The sequence below is a fragment of the Ursus americanus genome, chromosome 9, assembly GCF_024610735.1.
Source record: "Ursus americanus isolate L20-20 chromosome 9, mUrsAme1.1.p, whole genome shotgun sequence".
NCBI classification, from domain to species: Eukaryota; Metazoa; Chordata; class Mammalia; order Carnivora; family Ursidae; genus Ursus; species Ursus americanus.
The window spans coordinates 59,039,395-59,060,346 of record NC_142135.1 but is presented as its reverse complement, the minus strand read 5'-3'; the positions used below and the strand labels follow the sequence as shown (position 1 = coordinate 59,060,346).

Below are 20,952 nucleotides of genomic sequence, written 5' to 3'. Positions count from 1 at the left end.
TTAAAACTGTTTCAGTAAAAGAGTTTATTTTTGAGCTGAACAAATTGCAAACTTCTCCAAAGTCCACAAGGCATCAGTGAAAATGAGCAAGGATGGCCTAAAGATTTTCAGAATCGCTCACTCGGCAAAAGCAGGAGTCATGATGCAGGCTGTCACAAACCTCCGGGTCATTTCTACAGTGGACAGATGTAGGCGTGTTCGGTAGTATAGATGTGGCCCAAATCTCCTGCATTTATAAGGCAGAGGGCCGGCAGTTTAGTTTTTCATCCTGTCACACTGAATTCCTGTGAGAGCTCAGAGTTCCCCTGCAACTTTGCACAAGAATGTTCCCGGTTTGCAGGCGCTTTGCTCTACTTTCGTGTGCCTTGGCAAGGATCAAAGAAGCAGAGGGAACAAATGGTTTCCCATGCATATTGAATTCCCTCTTATACTGATTTTTCCTCTGTCACTTGAAATTCAATATTGGCAAGATTCCCGTACATCACCTTACCCAGTAAATCGTCTGCATGCAGTCAGAGCATGAAAAGGTAGATTTCAACGTCTACCTTTTTGGTAAGAATTCCAATGAACGAATCCTTTGAAAACCTGACTTTTCTATACCATCCGTGCTAAAACTCATTCCTAATGAACAAATAACTAGCCTTATTTTGCATTTCACCTAAAATGTTTTATTTACCATTTATTTACTCTTTTCTCTCTGATGGCTTTGTCGTATTTTAAAAATACAATGTTATAGGTGACTAGCCCTTTCACAAAAATTTGGTCTCAAAATTCTCGATTAACTCAGTAATACTTATTATTCGTTGAGCATTTAAGAGCTATGTACCTCATTTTTCTCATCTGTAAAATGGGGACAGATAGTACCTATGCCTCATGGGTATAAGATTACATGTAATGTAAAGCTCTAAAAACATCAATTACATTTTTACTATATATTATTATTATGATAGCTGTCATAATTATTATGAAATGTTCTAAGAGATTTTGACCAAAAAATACGTGTTCAAGCCAAATTCTTAAGCACAGTAAATGAGTTACAGATAAGTTCATATTTTGATCATGCACAGAGAAATCATGCGATAAAGAAAAATATTTTTAAAAGAATGGCTTAAGTACTCTCCTAAGAAAGTTAGTTTAGAAAATTTCTTCATGACAATTACTCTCAAGTGGTGGTTAAATCATTTTTATCACTTTTTTGAAAAAATGTATTTGATTATTTTGCTAATAATATGCCTTAAAATTTTAGTGTTTAATATAAGAAAATAACATATTCATCACGTCAGTGGCTAAGAGATAATATGTGATTCAGATATTATCACAAAAGGAAAACATTCTAAAATGCGTTTTTCTTTTTTTTCTTACCTCTGTGTTTTTGAACATAAGAGAAAACCACTTTGTAAAGAATTATTCTTAAAAAAGAAATTTAAAAGAAATTTAAAATAAAACCCATCATTTAAAATTTAAAGTAACCATGGATTTAACTGTGATATTGTCTTACAAGTCTTCGAATTGAATAAAAAAAGAGTTGACTCTGATCAAAATTTTCTCTTATAGATAATGGAATTTGTATTTACTAAACACATTCTCTAACAACAGAAAGACATTTAATTGGGAAGATGTGAATAACTGGGCAGCTGTCACAAATAATACATACTGTATGTCAAGTCTCTATATTTTTCTCCAATACAATGTTTATAAATTTATAGCTCTTCAAAAGGGAGGATTTTGATGATAATGGAAATAAAAATATTTTGAACTAAGTAAAAATAAATAGAAACATTAAATTTTGTGGGATGCAACAAAAGCAATACTGAGAGGGAATTTGATAGCACTTACTGCATGTATTAGAAGGGAAGAAAGGCTTAAAATCAACAATCTAAGCTACAAGCCTTAGGAAACTAGAAAAAGAAGACCAAGTTAAATCAAAAGAAAGCAGAAGAAATAATAAAAATCATTGAAGTCAATGAAATTGAAAACAGGAAAACGATAAAGAAAAATCAATGAAATGGAAAGTTGGCTCCTAAAAAGATCAATAAAATTGATAAAGCTCCAGCTAGGCTAACCAAGGGAAAAAAAAAGAAAAATGAAGACACAATCATTAATATCAGAAGTGAAAAAGGCCATCACTAGCAATCCCATGGACATTAAATGGATAATAAAGGAATATTATGAATAACTCTATGTCCACCAATTATATAACGTAGATGGTATGAACCATTGTTGAAAGACAATCTACGCACACAGGAGAAACAGATAATCTGAATAGGCTTATATCTATTAAAGAAATTTAATCAATAATTAACCTTCCAAAACAGAAAGCACTAGGCCTAAATGGGTTCTCTGGTGAATTCTACCAAATATTTAGGAAATAAATGATGCTAATTCTTTACAATCTGTTCCAGAAAATAGAAGCAGAAAAAAACATTTCCTAAATTAGTCTATGAGGTCACTATTACCCTGATACCAAAACCAGACAAAGACATAAGAAATGAAAACCACAGACCAATATATTTCATGAACATAGATGCAAAGATTCTTAAAATATTAGCAAAACTGAATCCAACAATGTACAAAAAGATTTATACACCATGACCAAATAGGGTTTATTCCAGGTAGGAAAAGCTGGTTCCACATTTGAAAATCAATTAATGTGATTCATCACATCAGCAGGCTAAGGAAGGCAAATCATATGATCATATCAACAGATACAGAAAAAGCACTGGACACAATCCAACACCCATTCATGATACAAATCTCAGCAAACTAGGGACAGGGGAAAAACTTCCTCCAGTTGATAAAAACAATATCTACAAAGACCATGTAGCTAACATCACACTTAATGGTGAGAAGCCAGACGTTTTCTCCCTAAGATCACGGGAACAAGACATGGATGTCTCCTCACCACTCCTGTTCAACACTGTACTGAAAGTCCTGGCTAATGCAGTAAGATAAGAAAAGGCAAAGATATTCAGAGTAGGAAGAAAGACATAAATCTGTCTTTGTTCACACATGACATAACTGTCTAAGTGAAAAAATAAATAAATAAAACAATACCAAAGAATCAACATGAAAAAGTTCTGGAACTAATAAGTGATTATAGCAAAGTTTCGGGATACAAGGATAATATACAAAAGTCAATTGCTTTTCTAGATACCAGCAATGAGCAATTGGAATTTGAATTAAAAACACTGCATGATTTAATTAGCATCAAAAAAGAAAGAGACATCTAAAAAAATATGTATAAAATTGATGTGAGGAAAACTATAGGGCTCTGATGAAAAAAATAAATTAATGGAGAGATATTCCATGTACATGGACAGGAAGATTCAATATTGTCAAGATTCAATATTTTCTGTTCTTCCCAACTTGATCTATAGATTCGATGTAATTCTAAACCAAATCCAAGAAAGTTACTTGGTGCATTACTGACAAGCGGACTCTAAAGTTTATGCGGAAAGACAAAAGACCCAGAATAGCCAACACAATACTGAAGAACAGTCAGAGGAGTGATACTACCCAACTTAAATCCTTATTACACAAAGTTACAAAAATCAAGACAATGTGATATTAGGAAAAGAATAGACAAATAGATCAATGAAAGAGAACAGAGAGCCCAGAAATAGACCCACGCAAAGTTAGCCAACTGATATTTGACAAAGAAATAAAGGTAATTCAATGGAGCAAAAGATAGGCTTTTTGACAAATGGTGCTACAAAAACGAGGCATCCACGTGCAAACAAATAAATAAAGAGGAATCTAGAAACTGACTTACACTTTTCACAAAAATTAACTCAAAAAGGATCAGAGACCTAAACTGAAATGGCAAAACTACGAAACTTTTAGATCATTACATAGGAAAAAACCTAGGTGACCGTGGGCTTGGCAACGAGTTTCTAGATACGAAACCAAAAGCATATCCCATGAAAGAGAAAAACTGCTAAGATGACTTCATTCAAATTAAAAACTTCTGCTCTTTGAAAGATACTGTTAAGAGATTAAAAAGACAAGCCATAGACTGGGGAAAAGTATTTGCAAAACTTATCTGATAAAGGACTTGTATCCAAAATACACAAAAACTCTTAAAACTCAACTATAAGAAAACAAGCTCATTAAAAAGTGGGCACAAGATTTGCACAGGCACCTTACCAAAGAAGATATACAGAGCAAATAAGGATATGAAAACCTACTCAACATAATATTTCATTAAGGAAATGCAAATTAAAACAACTAGGCAGTGCTACACACCTATTAGATTGGCCAAAAGCTGAGATACTGACAACACTAAATGCTGACAAGGTTGTGGAGCAAGAATACTCTCATTCATTGCTTACTGGATCACAAAATGGGATAGCACTTTGGAAGACAATTTGGCAATTCTTTATAAAACTAAACATACTCTTACAATACAATTCGGTGATCACACTGCTAGGTATTTACCACCCAAATGATTTGAAAACTTATGTCTAAACAAAAAAGCTAAGCACTTATAGATTTATAATTGCCAAAATTAGAAGCAACCAAGATGGCCAAAATGGGGAGGTGGGAGGCTAGCATTGTTAGCTGAAAAGTAGGTATGATTGTCGTGAGGCCAATAAGCAAATTACAATGTTACTAAATAACCAGATAAACCTCACCATATTTCCAAGGTAGATGAATAGTTACTTATTCCTAGATAATGTAACTTTTATTAAGATAGATAAACTCCTTTTATTTTATAAAGATTTATTTATTTAATTATTTGAGAGAGAGCCGGGGCGGGGGGCAAAGGGAGAGGCAGAATCTCCAGCAGACTCCCCCGCTGAGCATGGAGCCTGATGCAGGGCTCAATCCCACGACCCTGACTGAGATCAAGACCTGAGCTAAAATCAAGAGTCGGACACTTAAGTGACTGAGTCACCTAGGTGCTCCAAAAATCATTTAAAAAAATTTTTAATTTTTTTATCTTTATTGTTTTATTTTATTTTATTTTTTTTTATTATGCTCAGTTAGCCACTGTATAATGGATGCAAAGGACTTAAATTGCTAAGAGTAGATCTTAAAAGCTCTCGTTACAAGAGAAAAAATCTGCAACTACATATGTTAGTGGATATTAACTAGACTTACTGTGGTGATCATTTCACAATACATACAAATATCAATTATGTACACCTGAAACTAATATAATGTTAAATATCAATTGTATCTCAATAAAAAACAAAAAAGGTGCTGTTTTTAGTTTTTAAAATGAATTAAAATTTTAGGATTAAACTTTCTGTTCAAGTTTTGTTATTTTAAATGTATTATACATATCTAACCAAATGAGACTATAGCTTTCAATATTTTATTGTAAACACATTAAAATAATTTTTTAACTTAAGATTCATGAGGAGGTATATGTTTGTCAGTAATACTGCGTAAAACCATAGACTTAAAAGATAGCTATTCTTCATAACTTTAAAAATGCACAATACCAAATCATGAGTCCCTAGATGTTTGGCCTGAAAAATCCTTGCAAGATTATCTTTATAGATTCATTGTGACATAACAATTCCACAAACACTATAAGAACAGATCTAATAAAGCACGGGAGGAGAGCCACATACGCTGTGTATTCATCCTGTACCGTATAATTCCTTGAAACTGAAAGGCAGAAACCGGGCCATACATAAGATCAGATCATAACTAGAGTCTAATTTTCCAATGTAGAAAATAATGACTTTAAACCTAATAGACTATTAAAAGAAAAATATCTGAATTTATTTCAACAAAATAGACGATTTTAACCATTTTCTATTTTTATCATAAAACAAAAACATTAGGTTATACGTTATGAATCATTCCTTCTAATTCTTCAATTATTTTATGGGCTCTATCATTCAAAACTTCCTTTTCATCAAAGACAAGACTGCCATCTTATATGTGACTAGTAAGAAAGGAAAATTAACACCGAAAGACTTAGCCGGAATCCACAGTCATACTGCAAATGTAAACAAACAAACCAAAACCCCCAAACCAGACTAATTCTCCTTAAATTTCTCAAGTAATCCACATTTCCTTTTAATGTGGAAACTCACTGAACTTTCCACTTCTAACTACATAAGGAAGGCTGATCCATACATTTATTTTAGTGGGAAGTGGTAAATATAAGAAACCTGAAAAATATTATTTTCTCCCTTGTCCAATTCATTCCTATTCTATAGCCATAAAGATACTGAAATTGAAATGATGGCCTGAAACACGAAACACTTATTCGAATAAAATCTAAAATAGATCATTTAATCTTAAAATCATACAGACATTTTGAAAATCATAATTTTGCGTGGTTTCCTACATGAAATAGCTCTGTGCTTAGTCCTGCCCACTCTTGCACATGGCACCCCTTGGGTTAATAAAATTCACTTAAAATAATGGCATGTTTCAGAGACTAACTTTTCTGATATACCTAAACTGGTATTTTTTAGAAAGTGCTAATCAACCATAATTTAAAAAACATGATTAAGCCTTCACTACCTTGTTTTGTACTGTACTCTTCACAATCAAAGTGTCATGATAAATTAAGTAAAATTACTCTGAGGTCTTCTTTTTTCACTATTTTTATTCCACAGGTCCTGAAGAGGTTCTCTACTTGTTCACATAGCTGTTCTATTTCAAAGCTCCTTTTAGTCCTCAAGAAGTTGGCATGACCCAGATGGCTCATATGAAAACATGAGATCTCCCTAAAATTGGGACAGGCCATGGTTTCCTCATGATGCCTATATGAAATTAACGGAAGTGGAGAGGAAAATTCTATAATAGCTTCTACAATAAATCCAATTTTTGACAGAGATTATATAGATGTTAAATCTAAAAGACATGTATCCTAGATTCTGTGAATACTGTATTTACACATGGAACTGAGTGAAAAATATATCAAGCTATTTTTTAAAAAATAAAGGTAAATGGATTATGATAATCAAAGATTAAAATGTTTGGAGTTGAGCTGTGCAGAAAGTGTATTTATAGTTCCTTGGAATACAAGTTGAGGAATGATGTAACGTCCTGCCCTGGAACAAAATAGTGTTTACCTACATTTAAGAAAAAATGTGAAACACTAAAAACCCAAAGGAGATTCTTTTATGGGGGACATCTGCTAATCTTTGCAAGATAAACCTATAGTCAAGATTGAAATTAGCACCTGTTCCATAAAATTTGCTTTCATGATTTAGGATAAGCAACGAGAATTAACACACTATGATCACAATGTCATAGAAGAGTGGCTTGTAGCAAAGAACAGACTTTGGCTCTAAAAATAAAAGGCAAAAAGGAAGAAAACTCTATGATTGTTTGAGCATAAGAGGTCATCTTATAATCCATGAAAGGAGAGACTACATTTTTAATAAGACAAAGGTGAGACGTGCAAGAGAAAAATATAAGAAACATAGGTAAAGACCAGTTCGGGGAATTAAGCACACAATATTAAGAGCTTCAGAAAAAAACTAATGGAGGGAAAGAAATGTCAAAGACTTGGTAGGAAAATTTCCAGAGATGGAGAGATTTTCATTTGAAAGGGCCTGTCAAGGGTTGAGCGGAAGTATGAAAATTCTCATGCCCAGTTATGAAATTCAGAGTAGGCCTTGAGTGGAAGGGGTGAGTCAGAGAAATCACTGTTTTCCATTATTAACTCTGATATTTTTTTTTATTTTGGAGAAACATTAAATATTTAATGATAATAAACATTGAATTCGAGGTAATATTTATTTTCATATTCAATATGTGGGCAAATATTTATAAATTAAAGAATTATAGATCAATATTTATAATTATGTATCTAAAACACTATCGCTCTTGAAAATTGAGTATATTTACAACTAAATTACATCTCAATTTCAAAGGCTTTTGAAGTTACATAATTCATACTAAAATTTTTCAGCAAATAAAAATAAATAAAGTTCATACCACAATCCCGCTGTTTGACTTACATCTAGGCTGCGCCAAAACTTGCCAAAACTGTGAAACCACTGCACGAATATAGGACTGTAGAAAAATGCATTTAAACCACCAGAAATCTAGCCTGTGGGACTAGTATAGTGCATGTCATTACCTGCTGCAGGATCTGTAACTGCTTGGCTGGTGATGCCAGATGGTGGCTCTTGAAGCTGGTAAGTGGCATTGGTGGACGGCGTGGTCGGGCTGGTGTTGCTGCTCGCCATGTAATGGGCTGGATACGGGGAGCTGTTGTAATACTGTGCGTACTGCCCCTGGCCAAAACTTGGGTAAGACGGATAGTCCTACCGAATCAAACCACACAAGAATCATCCATCACAATGTTGCTGCTTATTTCTCACTTTTCGAAGTTGAACTATATCTGTGTTTCTGGGTCTTGTCTGAACTCACAAAGGAGCACACAAGTACCCACCGACAGAAGTGCCCAGACTTGCAAATGAATTTTATATAACATCGGATACACTCTCCCTATGTCTTCTATTCCATGATACAGGATAAGGCCAAATTAAATGAATCCGAAAACCAAATGCTCACCGTGGAAGACTGCTAAAGAGATTTTTTAAAGAAGCAAATATATATTTTAAAAGGCTTAGTTAAGCTGTCACTTACAGTATAATATAAACAGATTTTTCTTTATGTAGGAAAATCATCTGCTGCATTTAAAAAAAAAATTCTGAAGTTAAACTGGCTTTTAAAATTACCTGCTGTGAACTGTTAAATCCAGAGGAATTTGTGAGTGAGTTATTTCCTGTATATAAGCCTGATGATGTTGTAAAACTGCTACCTAAAACAAAATGAAAAGAAATATGGTTGATGAAACCATGCAGAATTAGGTACCCATAAGAAATCATTACTTAGATAAAACAGCTGAAATTCATTGCAAATGCATTTGGTTTATCCTTCAAAACCAGAATCCACTGCCATGACAAAAATTGTATTTTCTTAAAATCATTGACAATTTTAGTTTCACCATACTGCAAAGCATTAAAGGGTAGAGAGATTTAAATTTCTGAGGGCATGAGTAACTCATATAAAATTATGGGCAAAATTATACATTTGTGCAAAAAATATTAGACACTGGGCTTTCCGTTTCTATTTGTAAAGCATGCCAGGATTTTTTTCATATCTTCACATTAAATAGGCTTAATGAAAAATGATGGGATCTGATTAAAGGATCTTTAAAATTCTTGCAAGCTCAAAAACTACCATACTTTCAAATACTTTCAGACTTGTGCATGTCATTATAATGGCCCAGTGAAAAGCTGATTATTTCATTTCTCAGAAGAATAAATGACAGCCTTTGAAGGATTTCATAAGACAAGGACCAAAGAGGAACATGATCAATATTTTATGTATTACATGTACTCTCTAGGTAACATTCTACTTGCTGAATGTCTCCACGTGTTCAGCAATAAACGGGATACAAACATAAAAGCAAATCTCCATTCCCTCCATTGTTTTACTTACGTATTGATAAACTATTCAAAGCAACTTATTTATTTATTCATTCTTTATTTATTTATTTATTTATTTATTTATTTATTTATTTATTTATTGTGAGCGAGTGAGCGAGCATGTGAGTGTCAGGGAGAGGGAGAATCTTAAGCAGGCTCCATGCTCAGTGCTGAGCCTGACACAGGGCTCGATTCCAGGATCCTGAGATTATAACCCAAGCTGAAATCAAGAGTCCGATGCTTAAACAACTGAGTCACCCTGGCACCCCAACAATATACTGTTTTTGATGATCATATTAGCAAAGATTTTTGGAAATATCAGGGTGGCAAATGTGTAAACCATGGCATCCATATGCTACAAAGTGGGAATTAAAATACACACAATCTTTCTGGTTGGGCTGTTCGGTCAATGATTCAATAACTTTCAGCCAGCAATTTTATTGCCAGACATTTGCCCTGAGAAAGATACACGTGGATTTATACAAAGAGACAGTTAGCAGAGATATTCTTCAGTGTTGTTTCTAATAACAAAACATAGAAAGCATTCCCAAGTCCTTAATAGATGTTATTCAGAAAATGGAATGTATGAAGACATTGAAATGGTATTATAATGATGTTTAATTGCATGGCAAAATTTTTCATATTATTTTGCTAAAGTAAAAATGAAAACAAGGAAAATGTTTTGGTGATTTCATTTGAAATATTTTTAAAAGCATAAAACGTTTTTAAAAAGCACAGAAATCTCAGAAACGTTCTCTATGGAAGGGCACAACCATTGGTCACAAACTATTCATGAAGCCAAGGCACATTTTAAACTTTCCTGCTCAGAAGCTGTGTCGCTTCTATAAACAGAAAGCCTTTTTTTTAATTAAAGTTTTATGGCAAATGAAGGGTATGAGCAATAAATGTATTGGCCGCTCAAGGAGAAAGTCTTCAGTGTGAACTAGCTATTCACAGAAGCCTTCAGGTATGATGCAGGAGTTAATATCTGCCAATTACTTATTTGCTACTCAACATTTAAGTACTACCTTAAGAGTCAGAAAACAGGGTTTCCAGTCATCACTTATGAACTGTTTGGACTTTGGACAAATCACCTAACCACTCTAAGATAGAATTTCCCTATCCGTGAAAACTCTACTTTGTAAGGTTCTTCAACAGATCAAATGAGGTAATGCTCTGGAAAGCACGATGCCCAGCCTACGGTACCACACACGTTAGGAGCTGTTACTGTTTATCTCAGTCAACATTGCTAAAATTCTCCACTGCATTTGTGTATCTTTTCTCTCTTTTCACTTTCCCAAACTAGACTAATATAACTTAATCTCTTTTCATATCTAAAATTCTTTTCGTACTAACTTATCAAACATCTCTGAACTTTGAAAACCTGATCCAAGGCTTTGTTATTTTTATTAACGGAAAATATTTCCTAAGATAGTTTCAAATTCAGTTATCACAGACTCCTATTTGAGGTTTCTTTATTTGTGCCTTTCAGGAATACCAATTGTTCAAAGTTCCCATAACACCCATCACAGATAAGCACAGAGCTCTTACACTCCTAATACTGACTCCGCCACGAAAACTGGGGCCTCAGACAAGCTTCCTATATTATTGTCATTAGCATGTGGCAATCACAAACTTTTAAACATATATTAAGTGCTGGACTCGTGGTAATAATTACATGGGGATAAGAGGATGACTAAGACATAGTTTGGGACCTCACAGGACTTATCAGGATGACATCAGTTTTGTTTTTTTTGAGCACTGGATCTCACGGGCATGTGACTCACTCTGTTCTTATCAGTGAACAATTAATATTGATATTTTATATACAAAGCAAACTTACCATGAGTGTTTTAAACATGCCTTGTAAAATAAAATTTAAATTTCTTTTGGATAAGAGTGTGATAGCAATACTTTTTCAAACTTTATTGTATACATTTAATAGGAAACACTACTTTGGGTTATGACTTGCTACTTTCATTTAAACTGCACATTGTTGAACAATAAATACTGACCTCAATAATCCCTATCCACCAAGAAAATGAGTAAGATATAGAAAATATATTTTCAAAATGGGTGTTTTCATTCCATAAATTAATCCCCGGAACAAAGTAGAAAAGGCCATGGAAGCTATATTGGCACATACAGGCCACTGAGGTATGACCAAGTAAATCACAGTTCAGTACTTGAAATGGTACCCAAGTGACTTTCCAGACTTAATGCTACTTCGAAGACTATACATTAGCTGGAATTCAACATAAGTTATATTCATTTACTGGCTGACTGCAGGCTGAGATTCCATTCCATTTAGTACACTGACGCAGCCTTTAATGGCACTCCTGAGGCCTGGGAGACTTAATGCAACTTCCAAAAGGGTCTAACTTACATCAGGGAGACGTGTACATACTAGAGAATCAGGCTCAGGCAATATTCACTTTTCACCACAAGAGTGGGATCTGGAGGGCCACCCCATCCGCCCTCACATAGGACTCCGGCAAAGAGGGCTGCTAACTCTCAGTCCAGGCCCCCAGCACTGGCTTTCTACAATAGTCTCCTTTACTGGTTTCCTGCCCATCTTTGGGCCCCCTCCAGTTCATTTTCCACAAAGCTAGAATACTTTCTCTAATGTGCATATCTGATCTTCTCACTCCCCTGTTTAAAAAAGTAACTGTTAGTGCCTTCCTCTTGCCCTCAGGATAAAATTCAAACTCCTTACCAGAGCTTATTCATTAGACTCTGGTCTGGCTCCAGTTTATCTTTGGGACTTCTTTGGTTTCTTCCCAGCAACCTCAACCCAACCCTCCCAGATACACATTCCAGACTAACTTCACACAAATGAAGCAACGTGTGGTTCTCGTAAGGCTACTGTTTGTACCTCTTACTTCCTCCCCATTGTATCCTAATATCTAATCAACTTCATAACTCATCACGGACTAGGAACCTTTCTTCTGAATAAACCTTCCCTGAATTCCCCTCTTCTCTTTCCTCCTAAGCCTGGATTACTGAATCTCCTATCTAACTGTCTGCCTAGCTACCTACCTACCTCTGTAATGTGTATATAGTATTATATAAATTTATACATACTTTCATATATATATAAATTTTATATAATAATATGTACACAAATTTATATATATTTATACATATCCACGACTACTCATCAGTATCTTAAGCTCATTAGTACTAATAAATAATTAACAAAATACAAATTAAATACTAATTACATTTTTTTTTAAAGATTTTATTTAATGTGTGAGAGAGCATGCTTGCATGAAGAGGGGGAAGGGGAGGGAGAAGCAGACTCCCCGCTGAGCCCAGAGCCCCACACAGGGCTTGATCTCAGAGCCCCAAGATCATGACCTGAACCAAAATCAAGAGTTGGACACAACCGACTAAGCCACCCAGGAACCCCAAATACTAGTTACCTTTAAACTCATTAGTCCTTTCCCTATTAAATAGGCTAAAAAGAAATCTTAGAGCTTATAGAATTGGATATTAGTAGTCAGCGCATACGACCACCCCCAGACTACAAAATAGAGTAACGCTAAAGATCGACAACGTCCACCGAGCACTTGCTATGTGTTAGGAATGTGTTCATCTTTTACGGGCTTTAGCCAAACCCCACAACACCTTGATACTATAGGCAGTATTAATATTCCCACTTTGCAAATAAGGAAACAGAGGGTTAGGCCAAGATAATACAGCTTTCGTGGGGTGAAAGTGAAATTCAAACCCAGCTGTCTGGTTTTAGAGTCTACACAAAGCTCTCTCATACCCCCTTACCTCTTCTATACTGTTTTATAGAAGTTCTGAAGTTCACTCTAGTTTTCTACAGGACTAAGAAAAACATCGGAAGCCAAAAAAAAAGATGTACATAAGAACAAAAAATAGCACTTAACACGTACTGAGGGGTAGCTCTGGCCAGGCCCCCACCCGGTACTTTACATGTTACAGCTCCCTGGGCCCTCCCAAGCCCCCTGCGAGAGGAGTACTTACATCCCACTTCACAAGCAAGCAAACTGCCGAAGATTACGAACAGGCACGGCAGACCTAGGATTCCATCCCAGGCCATCTGGCTCCAGAGGCCAAGTTCCTCATCTCCACATTCGATTACCTCTCAAAGTCATTGGGGCCGGGGTGGTGGTGGTGGTGGGGGGGGGGGGAGGGGGATTTGGAGGAGATCTTTAAAAAAAATTTTTTTTAACATATCCAACATATGGCGAATTGCCAGGCACTCATCAGGAGGCGTGTGTTAAAAGGCACATATCTAGGCCTCTCATCAGACACAGGAATCACTGTCTCACTGAGGCAGAAGAGGGAGGGTTTGACCTGAAAACCCACAGGTTTATTGAACACCCCAAGTACCTGATTTTCAGCACTACTATGTTTCGTAACAATTCAGTAGGTGTTTTAGCAACCACTCAGAAACACGTCACCAGTACAGGCTTGCTTTTTTCCTCTAAGAAAGGAACCACACTCACCAAGCATTTATAGACTGGAAGCTTCACGGAGACCATTTGGAGCAGTTTTGGTCCTTGAGCCGTGCGAAAGCTCCTAAAGGGAGCCGAGGGTTCCACTTTGATAGCTGATCCGATGCAGATTTGGTGCCAACCCCACCAGATGAATTTCACCAGGTCACAAAGCAAAGGCAACGCAGCAACCACAACGCTCCCAAGAAAGTTTCCGTGTGTAGCTGCGAAACCCACTTCCTACCCTGTGCAGGCCCAGCAGGAGGGGCACATTGGTGGAGAAGGCTGCCATACACCGGGCTTGAGCATGGATACTGGAGGGGGCAGAGGGCAAGACGCGACCAAGAAGGGCAGACCTCCTTCGTCCGTTAGGATCAGTCTGCTGAGAGTTTCTGTCGGATTTATGAGCCTTCACTTTTATCTTAGGTCATAGAATTAGGCTTAATAGTCAGAATTCCTTTGTCAAAAGAATATAAAAGTATTCTCCTTCCTAGAGACAAATCACTTTACGTGAAAAGCCACCTCTAGGTAAATAAAAGAGGAAAACTTTTCTATAATAAAAAGCTGTATATTTTATGTAGCGGAATGTTACAAAAATCCACCAAAGTAGAAAGTACTCCCACTTAGAACTCATTTCTGAATTCTGGAGTTTGGCAGGGATGGGTTCAAGTGAAGCTTCAGTAATGCCCAGTATTACTCTTAGTACAGTCTGGAATTAAGTTATGCTCCAAGCGGCGTGGCAGGGGAGGAACCTTCCTACCCAGTCGTTAAGAGGAACATCTTATCCATTTAAATAGTTTACTATTGTGAAAAATCGTAGCAATACTTCTTTTTTTTGGCAGGGAGGGGAAAAGAACACTGAAAACATTTTGCCTTTCAGAACTCCTCTAAGAGTCAAAGCTGCTCAAGTGAATGAAAACACCTGGTTAGCTTGGGTAGGAAAATACAACTGTGCAAACAAATAAACAACAACAAAAAACCCAAAACACATAGTGTGTTTCTGCATGCAGTGAGGGAAAACTGCCCAAAGATCAGAGAGCGAAAGGTTCTTAGAGAAATAGGGGGCGGTGCGGACGAAAGGTAGGTAAGAGAAGTTTCTCGATCATTTAAGGAAAGATTAACAGTTCAGGGAAAAGCATGGCATTCTTTAACTGAAAAACCCAAGAATCCCAAATGTTGAACATACCAATATGAGCATACTGCGGCACAGGAAATGTTAAAGAGTGGAAGGGGGGGGAACCTGTCCTACATGCAAGGACATGTATGTGCATATAACTGGGCCCGGGGAAGGGACATGGGGTTTGGGGGGAGGAGAGTTTGGGACGGATGTTGCCTAAGCTCCCTCATCCCCAGCCCGCTATAGTCATTCAGGATGGGATCACTGGGCTCCGTGAAGCACATCAGACTCATTCCTGCTCCTCTCCTCTCATGCTTCCTTCTAACAGTCCCCATTTCTCATCCTTCAAGGCCTGGTCCAAGTCCTAGCTTTCCAATAAGCTTTCCCTGACTATTCCTCTCTGCATGGCTTTCACTTTCTGGGAATCCCAGCTTACTAACCGAAGCCACGGAATCTGCCTCCTCACTAGTCTTGCTTCCATCCTGTGTTCTTTAGAGTCCTGTGTTGTATTTATCCTGCCTGCCTCACATGGAGATGGATAAGCCATGGTTGGTTCATGCCTTCGAAGGGGTTTCATCTAGGCTCATGTGAGAGAACTGGTGCTTGAGACTTTTAGTCCGGTGTGGTAAGTAACAAAAGGGTCCGGTAATACCACACCTGTCCTAAAGAATCAGGTGTATGGACAGGAGGAAGACTTTTAATAACTTTGTTTGTTTTTGGTGATGGTGGTGGTAATTATGGGCAGTTTGGAAGGGCAACTTGAAAGCCAATAGACATCATAAGAGAAAAACATATCTCAACTTCCTTACTTGTTCAGCAGTGAAAAAAAGAGGGAAAGGAGAAACAAATTAATAACAGCTCATTTCTCAGATTTTATCTAGAGAACACACACTTTACTGTTTTTTTAACTAGATGGTGTATAAAGGCTTAGCTTTAAATGCTAGATTACAGTCACTACTTTAGATTTAAATTAAAGAAAATTAAATGCAGGCTTGAATAAGCACCCTTCTGGAAGGACTTAAAATCTTTCTAAATCTCCAAAAAGAAAATCTATCAGAGTTTTAAATCAAATAAGATTTTTTAAATTTATTTTTAAATTTTATTTATTTATTTCAGAGAGTGCATGAGAGAGAGCATGAGTTGGCAGGGGAGGGGTAGAGGGAAAAGCAGACTCTCCCCTGAGCAGGGAGCCCGATGTGGGGCTTGGTTCCAGGAACCTGGGATCATGACCCGAGCCAAAAGTAGCTGCTTAACCAACTGAGCCACCCAGGTGCCCTTTTTTTTTTTAATGATCAAATAAGATTTCAAATTGATTAAGCATCACGGATTTTGAACAGTTAGTAAAATCTCACTTGTTTTAGATATTAGTACCATTGGATCTCAGAGATGGTACGAGGATATCACATCCATATACATACCACATGGGTATCCTAACAGAACACTGACCTTACCACACAGATACGGGCCGCCTACGAGGCTACTGTGAGCTCATAAATTGGCATACTGTGGGTATACTAATGAACTTAAGAGTTTTGCTTGCATATGAGAAATTTAATATTCAGAATGCAATAATATTCTATGTTTTTACAGTTCATTTATATTTTGGTATTTCCACCTCTGGTTATTTCCACCATCCCTTCGTAAGGTAGCTGAGGCAGGGATCCTTCTCCTTTTCCAAGAAGCAGGGTGAATGCTGCTTTCTCTCTCGCACAAGGACTCTCAGGGAATGATCACTGTCTCCACTTCCAGGTCACTGTTTTCCACTCTACCACACCATTTAGATTTTAAAACTAAATCCATCATTTAGATTTTCTGATTCAGTGACATTGAAAGTGAATTGTATATTCTGAAAAGTGGCCTTAATTTTTGGCTGCACAAACATCGCAGACAGTAGAGAGAAGGTACCTGAAAAATTTAATGAATACATTTGCAATCAAACCATCTCATTGCTAAAAGATTTCTTCCTTATAACTCTCTTGTAGGCTAGCAAGTAATTTTAAAAGCAAATTATAGAAATTTGCCCACAGACCGTGGATCACAAAGATTTTGCTTTTCTCTTGTCACTGTCAGGGGTTCCTACAGAGAAGGGGTGGTGGTCTTGTCAACCGTAACAAACAAGAAACAGTCTTGCTAGAAGGCCCTGTGTGGGCCGCCCTGTTCTGTAGGTGCTAAGCAACTAAAGTTTTAAAAATAAGCCAACCTCTCAGAACCTTGATTAAAAAATCTCTACGACGTTAGCGTATTAAGGACATAGTTTATACCGATAAACTCCATAATTTAAAATATCAAATCAAAGTTTTGTATGTGATTTAACCTGGAGAATACTGCCCAGCTAGAACTTCAAAACGCTTAGGAAAAGAAAAGGGTAACGTGTAGGTCAAAGGTCTACTTCACAGAGAACAAGGACTCACATTAAAAACCAGAATCCCAGCCAACATAAGAATGCTGGAACCTGCTGGGGCCTGTCTGTACTTCCCATGTTTGAGAGTGTTTCCTAGCACTTACTCGGCAAGCAGGATGCTATTTGTCCCTCGTGTATTTTCACAGAAGTCCATTTGCTTTCCTTCCCTGGCCTCTTTGCCATGGGCTATGTCCATCATCGGGCGCGATCTATGTGGCAGAAGTTAGTGCAACTCCCCGGGGACAAGCCTCTGAAGACCAGATGGGTTATTTAAAACCAAAGTGTTCCCCCTTTCTTACAAGAAGGATTTTCAGTGACCAAGCTTTCCTTTTTATCCCGGTAATAGCTTTTATATTCCGAAGAGCATTTTTAACTTAGGTAATAAGAACTGTAAAGCCTTTACATTTACCTTTCTTGATCTCGTTCTATATACTTTAACAATTCCTATAAAAAACAAATTTGGTACAATTTTCAATACCCCTTAGTTGAAATAACACAAGATGCCAAAAGAGCTGAAATGGAATATTACTTCAAAAACTCAAGCATAAAAAAGTCCTAGAATGCAAAAAGGCCATGAACTAAAATATCAATGTGAGTAGACTGGCAAAGAAATTAAGGAGACATTCTGAACACCAGGGCAAGCTGCAAGAGCCATTCTGCAATTCCAACTGTATCGTGTCATTTCATGTCAGAAAGTACAAATCTCAATGTTTTATCATAGCAGAGTCTAACGAAGGTTTCCTAAAACCATGCATTTTGGAGTTTGCTATTTTCCCTTTGGAAAAATACCATTTCTATGGATAACGAAAAACTTTCAAAGTACATTTTGCTAAGCAGTTCTGAGCTTCTAAATGACTCGTACACGGAAACACTTCAGCTATATGTTTGAAAAGCTCTGCACGGGCAGAACTAAGGAAATAAGGACAGTTTCCCTCATTAGGTTATTAGTAGATCATTTCCACTGGATAATGAGCCCCAGATAAGGGTGACGTGAAAAGCTACAGAGTTGTGTGTCCTGCCACGTACCTTTTAACAAACCCCTGCCCTCCTTTGTCTCCCTCACTGGTTGGAACCCCAATCTCTTTCACAGAACAAGCAACATAATACACAAAGAGGGAGTCAGAATTTGTGTTATTTTCTTCTCTAAGTGAGAGCAATAAAGCCTAAGGAAAATAAACAAAGTGAAGCTTCCAGAGCCCTCTGGTTTTCGGGTGTGTGTATCTGTGGAGCCCCTCCTATCTATCATGGCCACTCCTGACACCTTCCTGGTGCAGAATGATAGGAATGCCCTGCACCACGACTACTATTCTGGGGCAATAAAACACTCAGAAAAGTACTGTATATCCCCACTCCCATTCCGTGATGCCTCCAACTAGCTCCTCTGACGAGTATGAACACAAGGGAAGACTGCTTTGGACAAACCATGATCATAAACTAACCGAGATTTTTATTATGCTAAATTCCAAGTTCACTTCTCCAAATGAAAGGAGTTGGGGTCCTTACGAATTTTTAATTTTTACCTCTAACCTTCTTTGTGGCACTGACCTCTCCACCTTTAACAAGCACTTGCATACTCTAGAACACTACTCGATACCAGGGATGCAAATATGAGTAAAGATGATCACTACCTGTAACCATCTAGAATCAACTGGACTAAGTTATTATGGAACGCTGGGTTTTCCTCAAAGCTGAGGTTCAGTTAATTGACCCAATCTGATTTTAGTTTGTGTGTGAGTGTGTACATTTCCTGACCTTAAATAAACTGCCCAACAAACTGTCATTTTCTATACGTGACTCAACCTCAAAATTATGAACGCAGTTTCTTCTTTTCAGTGGTAGATAGAACTATGACCCTATACTGTATGGAATCCAAGGGTAAAGGAAGGCTGATGCCAGCAATAGCTCTGGAATGTGCATTTAAAAAAATATATAATGGTTTGATTTCAGGTCAGAGTTCCTTGTTATACCTAAAAGGTGAATAAAACTAGTTTATGGTGACTAACATAATATACTAAAAAATCAAAAAAAAACAACTAGTTTATGACAAACTGGGCAGATATTCTGTGAAATTGGTCAATAAGCCAAAGGCTGAAGCTGTTTCCCCTCAGAGGATTTTTACATGGACACACACTTACTTACACATACTCACCCCACCCACCCACCCACACACCATCCCCGCTTCACTCTGTCAGTGCCCTCTGACTGTCCAGCAGCCCTGAAAACACTCCCTACACCACCCGCGTCATTGACCCAAAATCTCTAGGCACCCTATGTCCATCCATACGCACCCATTCAGCTAACTCATTTGCACAGTTTGTCAATGGTGTGTGATGGAAAACCTCCTCACACCATTCCAAAGCGTCTTCAAGAAACACTGAGGCTAATCCTGGGAGCAGAAAGGTATCAAATTAAAAGCAAGGATTTCGCTTCCTCAGGGTGAACCCTACAGTTGTCTACAAACAGAAACGTTTTGTTTTCCTCAGGTAAACTTAAGTTTCTAATCTTTCACTGGATGTACAAAAGAGAGATAGAAAAGAGAAATAGAATTTTCTAGTGATCTTGCAGCAAAAGTGAAGGCAATCAGATTTCCCAATCCATGAGGTTTTACTGCATGGGCTATTAGTATTGGTGCATATAAAGCATAAGCTCAGTCCTCGTTTGGCTTAAAATCTGATATGTGCAGGATCCATGGAAGCCTACCACGACAGAAGTGCGGAATGTTGGAGCTGGAAGGATCCAGAAAGATCACCTGGACCAAACATGGGCAGCAAGTATGGCCTAGTCCACAAGGCTTGGTAGTGCCATGTACCCACATATTACCAAATAAATCTGTTCCTTAAGACCATGAAAGTGTTAAAGTACAAACAGTGCCCAGAAATGAATTATCTAAGCAATTTTTTTCTAGAGCCGGTATTTCTGACTATATACCTAGTTGTATCATGCAATGTCTCAGTTACTTAAAGAGCAAATCTGTCCTTCAGAGTATATATACTATAGGCAACTACATTTTGGTTTTTTGCAATTTTCTCTAAGAGGCCCCCCTACTGGCACTATAATCTAGATGGACTACAACATAGGAGGGCCTGACAGTTCTAAACCATTCTCCATTTTGATGCATTCTTTGGCATTTTCAGGTTTTTATCCTTTATAGTCATTGTTCAGGGTCGTCAGAAGGATCGAGACAGCAAATGTAAATTAATTAGAATAGCTGCTGGCATCAGTCATTGCTGAATAAATATTAACTGTTATTTTGGTGTATGGGCACTAGAGCTTTCCATCTCTGGGTATCATAGCTTGTCATAGTTCTATCTTCTTCCCTAATCTTGATTTTTTTTAAAGACTTTATTTATTTATTTGTTTGACAGAGAGAGAGAGCACAATCGGGGGGAGCTGCTGAGGGAGAGAGAGAGAAGCAGGCTCCCCGCTGAGCAGGCAGCTCGACACGGGGGTCCATAGCAGGCCAGGACCCTGGGATCATGACCTGAGCCGAAGGCAGACGCTTAACCAACTGAGCCGCCCAAGGGTCCCCTTAAGTTGATTTCTGAATTA

General features: G+C 37.3%; 1 protein-coding gene across 19 annotated transcripts in view; it reads right to left on the bottom strand.

Annotated features, from left to right (window-relative positions):
- The window catches only part of EYA1 (EYA transcriptional coactivator and phosphatase 1), a 349,658-nt gene that overhangs the window by 98,815 nt on the left and 229,891 nt on the right, over positions 1 to 20,952 (bottom strand). For all 19 annotated transcript variants that reach the window (XM_087864819.1, XM_087864823.1, XM_087864826.1 and 16 more), the window contains 2 exons: positions 8,664 to 8,746; positions 8,060 to 8,246 (listed from right to left, as the gene is read on the bottom strand). In XM_087864819.1, the coding sequence (XP_087720945.1) occupies positions 8,060 to 8,246; positions 8,664 to 8,746 (270 nt within the window). The remainder of the gene's footprint in view (positions 1 to 8,059; positions 8,247 to 8,663; positions 8,747 to 20,952) is intronic.